The following is a 12906-nucleotide window of genomic DNA, read 5'->3' on the forward strand; positions in this document are numbered from 1 at the left end:
AGTGTTTTAAAGTCTAAACTCCTGAGCATGTAACATGCATTATCTTATTATTCGTGAAGAATAATGCTTCTTTGCTTTTAAAGATGTAAATGAATTCGTAATAAGGTGATCTAATATTATTTTCCCTTTAAAAATAAGTTGTATTTTCTCTGCATAAAGTGTCGAGATACTCCTTTGATATGGTGTTGCAATATCCCTGAGTCTGAGAGGTAAATACACAGACACAAGGTCAGGGGCCTTCTAAAAGCTTATTTTCTCATCAAGCCAGTCTCACTTAATCACCTTAGCTAAATTAGTTTGAAATTAGCCCTCTTTCTAACTCCCCGTCCTCCATCTTTCCCCTCCTTTCCATCCTGGTCATTTTTACAGCTTTATGGATTAGACAGATTACTTGTCTGAAACTCTGTTTTTGTTCTTTCTCTCTGTTACGGTGCGTCCTTCCATCGCGGGGGAAGTTAAGCCGCGGTGCAAACAGTCTCAACTTGTAGTTCTGCCTTCAAACCTGTTCATGACACAACAAATAGTCTCAGTCAAAGTCGTAAACAGATCATGAGACAATGCGCAGACAGTTTGAAAATAGTATTGTTCTTTTGTGACTAAGTGTAGTTGGTTTGTGTGTCTTTGTGGTCCTTTTGTTGTTTGCATTTCTTTGTAGATGTCAAATGTGGACTTGCCTCCCTTCTTAGTCTGCTTTGAGGTATTTTTGTGTGTCACTGAGTTGTTCTATGTTTTCCTTCTGGTTATTTTAGTCTTTTTATGGTTGGGAAGTGTCTCTTTGAGGGACACATGCAGGAGGCAGGGCGGTACCATGGGGGGCACGTGCCCGGGCCAGGGAGAATCAGTAATCCATCCACGGGTCAGTGTTGGACAGACATGGGTTCATGTTCGTATTGTGAGACAAAAGCTATTTACTTCTACTGGTAAATCGATGTTGGGGAATTATTTTCAGTGGTTTGACATTCAGGTGTGGCAACGTGACACAGCAGCACAACAATGACATGGAAATGCCATCAAGAGTTTCTTTGTCTTGGCACTGAAAACTGTTGATGTTCCGCAACTCAGGGACACAGTTCATAGTGTTATTTTGTCTCCCTGCCAGTAAATCCAGGAAACACAAGGGCCCTAATTGTGTTGGAATATGACAACACTTAAAATAGTCATTTTAATATTCATCAGAAATGAGTACATGGTATATGAGTAGATGGTTGTGAGATGATTATTTTTGACTACCTCTTTGTCAAACGTGAAGATATACTGCTTCTCTTTGCTTTACATCAATGTCAATGAAATATCTATATATATATATATATATATATATATATATATATATATATATATATATATATATCTGTAAAACGACAGTTTTGGAAAAGTGTGATGGCCATTTGTCACTTTTTTTACAAACATTTTCTTGATGAATGAAACATGAATAGAACATGCTGCCTAAACCCTACCAAGTCATGAGAAAGACTGTTGATTGAGTTACAGTAAATAGATTATCTCATTTTACTGGCAAACTCAAAGTGATGATGCCTCATCACCACAAGCTTTTTTTTTGGTAAATATAGTACGACTTCCCCCCCTGCTCCTGTTCTGTCACTGGTGCTTGCATGCAAACCTGATAAAAGCACATCCCCTTTTCTTTGTTCAGTTCAAGACTGCGGCGCTTTGTGCACTGAGGCCTCCTGGGCCCTTTCCACATTTTACTTTCTCAATACATTTTTTTTAAAGATGTTATTCGTTTTTACATCAAAGGACGTGGCTTTTGCCTCCCCATGGAAAACGAAAAATATTTCCCGTATTAATTCTCTCTCTCTTGGCCGGGGGATGTTATGAATTGCGCAAATGATACTCAAATAACGAATGCGCGTGCACACGTGCTACGGCTACGGCTCGCCTCCGGTGACACATCATTTCCGGTAAAGAGGGCGTGCACAAGCCACGAGCACAAAAATACAACTGTTTCACTTTCACTACAATCCTCCATTGACTCGGTGGTGACGCTGCGTTTCAAACAATTCAAAAATAGTGTAGAACCCCCCCCCCCCACACACACACACAGAACGACCCCGTCATGGCGATGAAGTACCCGGATGCCCGGAGAGACGAGACCACGGTCAGTGCCCGAGTCGCGTTGTCTCTGTCCCACGGAGTTCCGTCAAGTGATGAAGAGGAAGAAAAAGCGAGAGCAGGGAGAGGGAGGCGGGCGCAGCGTTAGAAAGGAGAGAAAAAACCGAACCATGAGAAGAATTGTTCACTTTTTTTTTTCTCCAAATTGTCTTTCGCTTTGACTTCTCGTGACTAATGGGTCAAAGTCCGAAAGTCACTAAATGTGTGAACGAAGGGGTCTTTGGGTCAGCTCCACTGTGGCGTGTCGTAGCTCAAGTAGCTTTACTTTTGGTTTCCTAATGGCCGCTGTTCTGTGCTAATGTGTTTTTACTTTGTATGATGTAGCAGGGCTTTAGCCAGGAGCTACCTCCAAACAGCATTAGTTGCATTGATAAGGCCTTAAAAAGAACAAGTCCCCACGGCACATTACGTCGTTTTTCATTCTGATGGTTAGTTTGACCGTCGTAGGTTTTTTTATTTTTAATCTGCAGACATGGTGGTTCAAAGGCTTTTTTGAGAATAATAGGAAAACCAAAAAACAATCTTTGAAATCCTTGCCTCAGTCAAAAGTTTCAATCATTTTATGTTTTTGTCACATCTGACCCAAACGTTCCAGTTTGACCCGGCACACCGTTCTGCAGCGCTTGAGGCCGTCACACCAGTGTCCCAGTATTTAAAGAGTGCAATGCTGTTTGCCCGCCCCATCAATTCACAACGCCAACTAGACAGTGGACAGACTGTTTAAGTCCCAAAGAACATAGCTTTTATTGAGTGAATGACCATTCAAGACAAGAGAATCCTCTCTGTCCACCAAAGTCCAGTTCGAATGCAGCGGCTTGAACCCTGCTGTTTAGTGTGTGCTTCTTCTTGTCCATTTTATAGGTGGATGACTACCATGGGACGAAGATCTGCGATCCCTACAAGTGGCTGGAGGACCCGGATGATGCAGAAACAATAGTATGTATTGATCTCTGGCAGGAAGCTGAAGCTGTGTCTTTATCAAAAACTCGCGTGGCTCATCGCGCCCCTTTTGTGTCTCAGGCCTTTGTTGAGGAGCAGAACAAACTGACCATGCCGTACCTGGAGAATTGTGCCGTTCGGCCTCAGTTCCATCAGCGTCTCACCGAGCTCTATGACTATCCCAAGTACAGCTGCCCCTACAAAAGAGGGAAGAGGTACTGGTTTAAATTAAAAGAGTAGTCACTGCACAGCTGGAAAAAAACTTAAACTGCAGGTCTGAATGAACAAGAAATGAAAGAGACCATGCTGTTGTGTCATTCCCTGTTTTTTAATCTCCAGGTACTTCTACTTCCACAACCAAGGTCTCCAGAACCAACAGGTGCTCTACGTGCAGGACTCTCTGGATGGAGCTGCCACGGTGTTCTTTGACCCCAATAAACTCTCTGAAGATGGCACAGTGGCTCTGCAGAGTGAGTCAAACAGTGAGTGAGTGAGTGAAGATGTCAGTGCTGAAGCACTCCTCATTCTCTCTCTTCACACCCAGTGGGCCGTCTCTCGGAGGAGTGCGAGTACTTTGCGTACGGTCTGAGCAGCAGCGGTTCCGACTGGGTGACGGTGAGTTTCATGAAGGCCGATGATCTGACTCCGCTGCCCGATGTGCTGGAGAGGGTGAAGTTCAGCTGCTTGGCCTGGACTCACGATGCCAAGGGCATCTTTTACAACTGCTACCCGCGCCAGGAAGGCAAAAGTGACGGTAAGCAAGATCCCCCCCCCCCCCCCCCCCCATTCCCACGACTGCACACTCCATCCACGCGACAACACCTTTCCTACAGGCCTAGTACAAATGCATTCAGGGCTTAACCCTGTTCTGATTTCACTAAAGGCACAGAGACCACCTGCAACATCAATCAGAAGCTCTTCTACCACGTCATCGGCACCAAACAGTCAGAAGACATTCTGGTTGCAGAGTTCCCTGAACATCCCAAGTGGCACAGCTCAGTAACCGTAAGTCCGTCTTTTATAATAATAATCACCCATTCACGACCACGATGGCAAAGCTACGCAGAGTGTTTCCTTAAGTAAACGTACTAAAACCCCAGAAATGCATTCATATTAGATTAAAATAACTTAATCTATCCGGACTGCATTTGTAAAGCTTTCGAAGACCACAAAGAGCAGCTTAAAACCATTTAAGATGTGCACTAAACTTCTCTATCAATGGAAAACAAATAGGGTCAAGGACACAAATGAACTGGGGCATTACGGAGTCAGATGTGTGTGTGTGTGTGTGTGTGTGTGTGTGTGTGTGTGTGTGTGTGTGTGTGTGTGTGTGTGTGTGTGTGTGGTATCTAAGGCCCTTTGTGGTCATTTTCACTAGTCATTTTGTCATGTTTGACGCTGCTCATCTCTACTGTAATACCTAACTTGTTTTTGACTGCCGTGAAAATGTTGTCTTTAAAATGCAAGAGATATGGACTGAGGCCAAATGTGTTTGTGTAATGTTATGTTTCTGGATTTTCTTTGGGAAACGACAACGTTCCTGTGTTGTTTGGATGTGTGACTGAGCCGAGTCAGACACAATCTTACACGGGCACTACTGGTGTCTAATTCTAGAAATATCATTCAAATGACATTAGTTTGGCCTTGAACTCATCTGTGACTATACTGCGTTTGAACACAAGAGGAAAGCAGTCATTGAAAACCACACACACCTCAGTCCGTATGTTATAAGTTCATTTTGTACTTGTAATGGAAGTAAGTATTTTACAGATAAGAAAATCAGAAAAAACTTAAGAAATTGCGCTCTAACTGGAGGTAGACTTTACGGTGTGCACAAGTAAAAAGTTGTCACAGCAAAAACGTTCCAGCGTCTTTGTCTTACTTTGCTTCCCCTTTCTAGATATCAGATGACGGCAGGTACGCTGTCCTGTCCATCACTGAGGGCTGTGAACCCGTCAACCAGCTGTGGTACTGTGACCTTCAGCAGCTCCCCGATGGCATCACAGGTCTGTGAACCCAAAACCATTCACCTACTTTTTTTTTTTTTACACGTCCAGAATTCTAAATGTTTAGTTAGAACAGAGCTGCACCATTAAAATAAAATATACCTGTCAATTTTGGGTCACTTTATATCTCATAAAGTATTAGCACCACATACTATGTTTATTAGCATTAAAACGTTTTCCCAAATTCAACATGGATTTTTAGAAAAGCACACAAGCTTTTCAAGAGTGCTGATTTAAAAGACTTCCTCCACTGCTTCAGGCCACAAAATATGCGTGGCCAGTGACTCACTGGTTACGGCACACGGATGTGGAGATTTAGAAATTCACTCCTCAAACGGATTTCTAGTTTGAAGAAAAAAAAAAAGATCCTTCACACGCAAAGGAAAGTGGACTCTTTTGAGTGTTGGCCTCCTGAGAAAGTGCGTTGTCTGTGTTTACAAGCCATTACCCTTCAGATAGACTGTGTGATTTGGGCTGTGCTAAGGGTTTAATTTACTGCAACTTCAATGATGGAGATGAGAGGACCATGATCCATCTTTTCTAATCAATTATTGTTTTTTTTGCTGTACTTTTATTCATGGTCTGCTCCAGGTCTCCTGCCATGGGTCAAACTCGTAGACAACTTTGATGCCCAGTACTCGTACGTCACCAATGAGGGAACTGTTTTCACATTCCGCTCCAACCTGGATGCTCCTCGGTACTCTGTGATCAACATCGACATCCAGAAACCAGACCGGAACAACTGGACTACCCTCATTCCACAGCACGATAAGGACGTCCTGGGTGAGACTGAGAGGAAGCGTCTATAGGTTATAGCAGAAGACCTACGTGTTTAAGCCTGAACAACTTGTACAACGGACCTCAGTTGCCATGACAGCCGCGGCAAGCCGTTTGTGTTAGAACTTCCGAAAAGCCCGCAAGCTTCGGAAATGCGTAAAGGGCTTCTACGCAAAGCCATGGTTCCACAATTCCGCTTGAAAAATGTTGCAAAACACCTTTTCGGAGAATATATGTACTAATACGTACTTCGATAAAAGTCCAACCACAGCAATTGGGAAGTTCTGTGCATGTGGTCATAGATGTTTGTCAAAGGAGTGTCTACTCAAAAAGTGAAACTTGGCTTACATGCACTTTGTCTGCATTGTTTGGTTGTTGTGACTCACTTGATTGACGGTACCTGACAGGGACTGCCTCAAGCGTCCGCTGAAAGTATGTATGTGCAAACTATGAAACCGCTTTAAGTCCCCTATTTGGTGTTTATAAACCGACACCACTTACACCGTTCCCTTGGATACAGGCTTTTTAATAACACAAGGCAGATTCCCTATGAAATAGTGTATACTTTCTATCACTTCCTTTTCTTATCCTTCTGCAGGCTTTGTGTCCTGTGTGAACCAGCACCACCTGGTGGTCAACTACGTCCACGACGTGAAGGACATCCTGCAGCTGTGTGAGCTGTCCACGGGCCGCGTGGTCAGGGACCTGCCGCTGGATGTCGGCACAGTGGCCGGCGTGAGCTGCAAGAAGGCGCACTCTGAGCTATTCTACAAATTCACCTCCTTCACGACACCTGGTGACTCTTCTCAAGCTCACGGATGAGTTTTAGTTGCCTTACATTAGAAAAATTAGAATTAATGTAGTAGTCAGGAAGCTTCCCTCATGATAAAGCACTACTAAAACAATTCGCATCAATGCATACAGTTAATTAGGGGGTGATTAATGATTTTGATTGTTGATTGATAGGAAATTGCCTTTTCAACAAAAAGTAATTAAAAAAAAGTATATTCAGTCTGCTAACATAACATTCTCACATTTAAGAAGCTGGAAGCTTAAAAATGAGTCCCTAAAAATGTATTTATCTTGAGAGATGAGATGTATGTTTAGCTACTGCAACGTTAACCTCTACTAGTTCCAATACTCATATTACATAAAATGTCAGAAACATTGATCATGTCATCTAATTGCTGTGAGTTATTGACCTATGGCCATGCTATGGGTTAAACATGCAGTAACCTCTCTCCTGTGGTTGCCAGGTATCATTTACCACTGTGATTTGAGGGAGTCCAACCCACAGCCCAGCGTGTTCAGGGAGGTGGAGTTGAAAGGCATCAAGCAAGAAGAGTACGAGATTAACCAGGTCACCCGCCATTTTGTTTTTTACTTCCCCATACTTCCCAGTAACTCTTTGTTTGTCCTCTCACAGGTTTTTCTTGTAGTTTCATTGCATATTTAAATCACAATTCAGATTTCCCACAATCGTATGTGGCTGAGGAAGTGCTAAATGGTCGCAGCTCTTGTTAGACGACATAAAGTGTGTGTGTGTGTTTGATGTTTGACTTCATCTATCTTTTCTCATGCATGTTTAGGTCTTTTATCCAAGTAAAGATGGAACCAAGATCCCCATGTTCTTAGTTCACGCCAAGGGCCTCAAGAAGGATTCCTCTCACCCCGTCTTCCTTTATGGCTATGGGGGCTTTGAGGCTTCCATACAACCATACTACAAGTAAGCTCACTGGGAACCCTCCACACAAATGAACACTAGCTAATGAACCTCTCTGCTGTCTTGTCCCCTTTTGTGTTGCGCGTGGGGACATTTTTTGAGGTATTGAACGGATGTGTATTTGTAACCGACTGAAAGCACCAAATGACCGTAATGTCACTTACCGATTCCAAAGTCCTCTTTCTCTCCTGGATCGGACGCCATCCTACTTCACTACATACATCCTCATTGCAAAGCTTCAACATAACTTACGCTGCTGTAACATTGGTTGTTACTTCTATTGCTTCCTTTCTGCCTGTGGCCAGTGTTGCTTACCTGCTGTTTGTGAGACACCTGGGGGGCATCCTGGCCGTGGCCAACATCAGAGGGGGTGGAGAGTACGGGCTCACCTGGTACAAAGGTACACGCATCCAAGGAATGGGCTCAGAGAGACATTACTGTCCACACTTTTTAACAATATACATTGTGTGATTGTGTGCCCTGTTGGGACAAAGAGTGTATTTTTTTTTCTTCATCGCTGTATGAATGCAAACCATGAACTGTATGCTATCCGATAGTTAATAGCACAATATACATTAAAGAGGACAATCTTCCGGAAATATAAAATTTACTGCAGCTATCCTCACAATGAGAAACAATACACACGACATCGGGTGTTGTTCTCATCTACATTTCAGGGACAATGAAGGCTTCCTGTGCCCTCCACAGCCCTTCTTTTTGTATCAATATTAGTTTCACTATAAAATTCTACATATTACCTCACCTCAACTTCAGCTTATTTATTTCTATCAAAAATAGATGGCATTGACAGGGCTTCAAATAAAAAACGTAACTTTTGTAGAGTCTGATTCTGTATTCACACAAGTTGTGCTGATTACTTTGTGCGTTTTGCAGCTGGCACGCTGGGGAACAAGCAGAACTGCTTCGATGACTTCCAGGGTGCAGCAGAGTACTTGGTGCAGCAGAAGTTCACCACAGCCGCCCGCATCGCTATCAACGGCGCCTCCAACGGCGGCCTGCTCGTGGGTGAGTCCGGGGTCCACCGGGCCTCATGCATTCAGTGTGGAGGAAAAGGAAGTAAATGGGTTATTACGCAACGCAAGCCATCAGGTGTTGTGTGTAGCTGGGCTGTGCAAAGCAGAGAAATCAGGCTTTATAGGTTTTAAAAGTCTTCTCTTTACAGAATGATTTTAGATTTTAGGGGGCTTTTACAATGAAACAAAAAAACAATACAATTATTGTTGCACTATAGCAAGTTTTATCTTTAAGCTTTTTAAGATCTTTATGGATCTATGGGGACAGTACTGAGTAAAATGTTTTTTCTCGGGGCGTATTTATCCTGCACAAACAAAAGAAAGCTTGTACACGTTGTGCTAGAGTGACAGAATCATTGCTTATTGTAAGATCCACCAGTTCAATTAACAAAAAGTAAAATCCGAGGGTGGTGCAAGGTCAGGCTGTGGTATGGGGGGGGGGGATATGGCTTTGCCCCATTTTAATTCTCAATGCTGCTAACAATACTGTAGCGGCAATCTTAATTCCGTCTTCGTGGATCGATATTACCACTACCTTTAACAGTCCGTGTTTTGGGCCGTGAGCTTGACGCGTAATGAAAGTAGGCAGCAACTTTGTTTTATAAAGTTTTACTTGCATACAATGAACATTCAGTGCTCGACATGGCACAACGGTCAAAAAACTGTATAGCTCCACTGATGAAGCTATGACGTCATCAGCTACGTAACTTAAAGGAGCCGTGACACATTTTCATAAAAAACAATAAACACATCTTGTTAAGGCAAATGTGGCTCTTACAAATACATTTACTTTACATATCCTAAATAAACTAAGAGCACTGGTCCACCGCATTGATCACAATGTGTTCTTTATGTACCTTCTTTGCCCTGATTAATAATTCATTTAACTCTAGTTGGCTGCTTACTTTCAATAAATGTATCCACTACACAGCATGTGATTTAATGAGTAAATCTGTAACACAAATTTAAAATGCACAGCGGCATGCGTGAACCAGCGTCCGGACCTGTTCGGCTGTGCTGTGGCAGAAGTGGGGGTGATGGATATGCTCAAGTTCCACAAATTCACCATCGGCCACGCCTGGACCACCGACTACGGCTGTTCTGACGACCCAGAGCAGTTTGAGTGGCTCCTCAAGTATGAAAACACAGACGCAACACGTTCCTGGAGCACGCTGTACTTCAGTCTCTGAGTGGGAAAAGATTATTAGATTCTAATTTTATTGTAGAAATACAATGCAGGATAGCATATGGAAAAGTAGTTGTAGCCCCCCCCCCCCATCATGCTACACATAAAAACAAATATGCAAATATTAGTTTATAAAAGAAGCAATAAATTGTAATGGTAAGGGAAAAATATTAAATGTTAATTGATTATAATTTATCTGGACCGTGAGTCTAAAAATTCTACATCTTGCTTTTTGACGAGATCAGCTAAAACATTTAATCAGTTTAATGAAGGATTCTATAAAGTGTGTGACTTATGAAGCAATACGGTCCCACATGTGGCAAATTGCACTTTTTCTGCTCAGATTGCAGCACAATTTTAAGATGGCATTTTGGTGAAGTCTCACGTGATAATTGTTCATTATGCAACCAAAGTCTGAACCGGGGTGGCAACGCATCTGAATGTGTTCCCTCGTCCTCCCTCCAGGTATTCCCCCCTGCATAACGTGCCGCAGCCGCCTTACTCGGGCCCCCCCTACCCTGCCATGCTGCTTCTGACGGCGGATCACGATGATCGCGTGGTGCCCCTCCACACCCTCAAGTACTGCGCCGCCCTGCAGCACGGAGTGGGCCGCAGCCCCGTGCAGCGGCAGCCTCTGCTGGTCAGGGTGGACACCCGCAGTGGGCACGGTGCAGGCAAACCCACCTCCAAGGCCATCCTGGAGGACACGCACATCTTCTCCTTCATCGCAGAGACACTTGGGCTCAGCTGGATCAATTGAAAAGATCATAGTGTCGAGTATGATTGATTTATTTTAATTTTCGTAGAATAAATCGTAGATACTAACTCTTCTTTTGAAACAACTTTTGTCTAATGTGTTACAATAAAGTAGTTTGGATTAGCTCTGAATTGTTATTCATATAATTATCGGTAATGAAAGTAGAAGTATCATCGAATTGAAAACAACCTAAATTCAAATCCATTGACTTTTTTTATACCACTTTTCAAATCTGTCATTTGTCTTGGTTGCAGTTTTCATTTTGTTCAGCAGGGGGCAGTATGGGACCACAAAGCGTCCCAAACATCTCAAGGTCAAAGCTGGTGTCAGGTTGCAGACGCACTCTGCTGCCGAATCCTTTTTATGGTCCATCTGCTGTAACTTTGAGACAAGTAGGATGAGTGTGTATCAAGCAACGCTAGTGGAACACAACAATGAGGGCTGTTCTAAGAAGCCGTGGGCCTGGGCAGCACTGAAGGGGGAGAGAGGTGGGTGTAACTCCCTTAAAGGCAGGAGCTGGACTGATTATAGACGGCAGAAATATGGTTGACACGCTGAGGCGGAAGGAGACTGAAAGTGCACTTACAGGGAGTCTCGGGATGGACGGGCGTTCAAACTGTCAAAAAAAAAAAAGGAGAACCACGTTGACGCTGGCAGCCAATCACAGGCGGAGAGAAGCCGTCCATTCGGTCACTCAGAGTTTAATCTCCGCTCAGTGGAAAGTTCTGATGTCGTCAGACTCAACCCCGGGCTTTATCTAAGTACCCTCTCAGGGGAGAGATGGGATGGGGGGATTTTCAGACAATGACTCTGTGCCACGGGGGCAAAGTGGTTGAATGAAGCCGGGAAAAGACAAAGCCAGTAATAAGCTGGACATATGAGAGACGGAGAGAGAGAGGTTTAAGAGTGCTGCTCCGTCCCGGAGGACTCGGCAGGCGTTTACTGCTTCATTCCCCTCACCCCCCCTCCACCCCCCCCTCCCCTCTCTCTCACACACACACACACACTTTCTTTACAGCTCCTTTTCTCTGGTGGAACACAAGCTTTTACCTACAAAAGCCCCACCGTCTCACACTCGCAGGTCCCCATCCTGTCCCCCGTTTGTTTACTCCGCTCCCCCCATAATGCAGGGATTAATTCCTCAAAGCCGATTTGAGCTCCGGGAAAGAGCAGAACTTTTGTGCTGGGGAAGTTTCCCCTTCACACCAGCTTAGAGGTGGACTCCTCTCCCCTTTCATGCGGCTCGCTTTAATCTTCACGCGGAGCCGAGGGAGCGAGGGATGGACGGAGGACGAGGACGACGCTCCTCACACAGCTGGGAATCCCTGCCAGAGGTGAGTCTTCCTGGTCCTTCTCTGAACTTATTTGTTCTTTGCCTTGACTACTTGTATAGTTTATTTTATTATGAAGGCCTTATAGTCGTATATCCAAGTGATAAAGTAGATCAAAGGGACTGGTTTGTGGAGCACCGGGAGTTATTAGTTTACCAACTACCCGTTCCGAGACCCAAAGGGAAATCTAACAGATTTTTCCCATGACACTGACTATTGATTAGCACTAGAGGTTCAGATTCTTGCAGTAGCATACAATATTTCTTTTTAAGTTTAAAGCCAAGACAGGGCTCCACCCCTTATTGGCGGAGGAGAGAATTAAATACACGTTAAGGCTCCATAAATCCATCTGACTTGGCCCCTGTAGCTTTTTAATCAGTGAATTATGTGTGGGGGGGTTCAGGTTGAGCTATCGAACAGTAGTACGCTTCGAGGCTGCTGTAAGTAATACATTTTAAAAGGTTGGTATTGGCCCTTTTGGTGTTGAGTTTGACTAAAAGGAAATCTACCACCTGATGAAGTTATTTAAAGGCCTTAAACACAGTGAGCGTGGTCTATATATAGAAAAAAAAGTGTTATTTTTCCCAGTACAGCTGTCTATATTTTGCATTTTGAAACAAGATTTTGTTTAATCCCGGGCCCAGTCTCATTTACAGTGAATAAACAGGCAAATCTAATGAAAGATTTACGCTCAAACCGTGACGAGCGTGTTAAAATACCAACTCAAAGACCACTGAGGTGTTACTGTAGGAGATGTTGTTTGCATACTAAGACATCACACTTAAACTAACGGCATCCATAATATTCTACCACGAGGGAGCGGGGGCCTGGGAGCGGCTGATTAGTTCGGTTCGTTTGGCATGCGTGCAGCTGCAAGATGGCTCATGACCCCCCAGCAGGCAAGAGTCAAGTGTCAAGGCCCTTAAAATGTCATCATTTACATTATGGAGATAGCAGCCAATGGCTTCATTTAAGAGTAGCTTTTAAATTGTTTAAATTCAATTTCCCAAATAGAACAGAATG

General features: G+C 43.7%; 1 protein-coding gene across 2 annotated transcripts in view; it reads left to right on the plus strand.

The window, feature by feature from the left end:
* Positions 1–10675, plus strand: part of LOC119219626 (prolyl endopeptidase-like) — a 36349-nt gene extending 25674 nt beyond the window's left edge. Inside the window, exons 1-15 of one of the 2 annotated variants that reach the window (XM_037474923.2) lie at positions 1406–2116; positions 2992–3066; positions 3151–3284; positions 3409–3539; positions 3614–3823; positions 3953–4074; positions 4970–5075; positions 5667–5858; positions 6451–6648; positions 7109–7212; positions 7442–7578; positions 7881–7975; positions 8470–8601; positions 9588–9744; positions 10261–10675. In XM_037474923.2, the coding sequence (XP_037330820.2) occupies positions 2075–2116; positions 2992–3066; positions 3151–3284; positions 3409–3539; positions 3614–3823; positions 3953–4074; positions 4970–5075; positions 5667–5858; positions 6451–6648; positions 7109–7212; positions 7442–7578; positions 7881–7975; positions 8470–8601; positions 9588–9744; positions 10261–10555 (2130 nt within the window). In that variant the 5' untranslated portion in view covers positions 1406–2074 and the 3' untranslated portion in view covers positions 10556–10675. Of the gene's footprint in view, positions 1–1405; positions 2117–2991; positions 3067–3150; positions 3285–3408; positions 3540–3613; positions 3824–3952; positions 4075–4969; positions 5076–5666; positions 5859–6450; positions 6649–7108; positions 7213–7441; positions 7579–7880; positions 7976–8469; positions 8602–9587; positions 9745–10260 lie in introns of those variants that run through there. The other variant, XM_062558490.1, reaches the window with a different exon arrangement.
* The last annotated feature ends 2231 nt before the right edge of the window (positions 10676–12906 follow it).

The sequence above is a fragment of the Pungitius pungitius genome, chromosome 17 (genome assembly GCF_949316345.1).
Source record: "Pungitius pungitius chromosome 17, fPunPun2.1, whole genome shotgun sequence".
Taxonomy (NCBI): domain Eukaryota; kingdom Metazoa; phylum Chordata; class Actinopteri; order Perciformes; family Gasterosteidae; genus Pungitius; species Pungitius pungitius.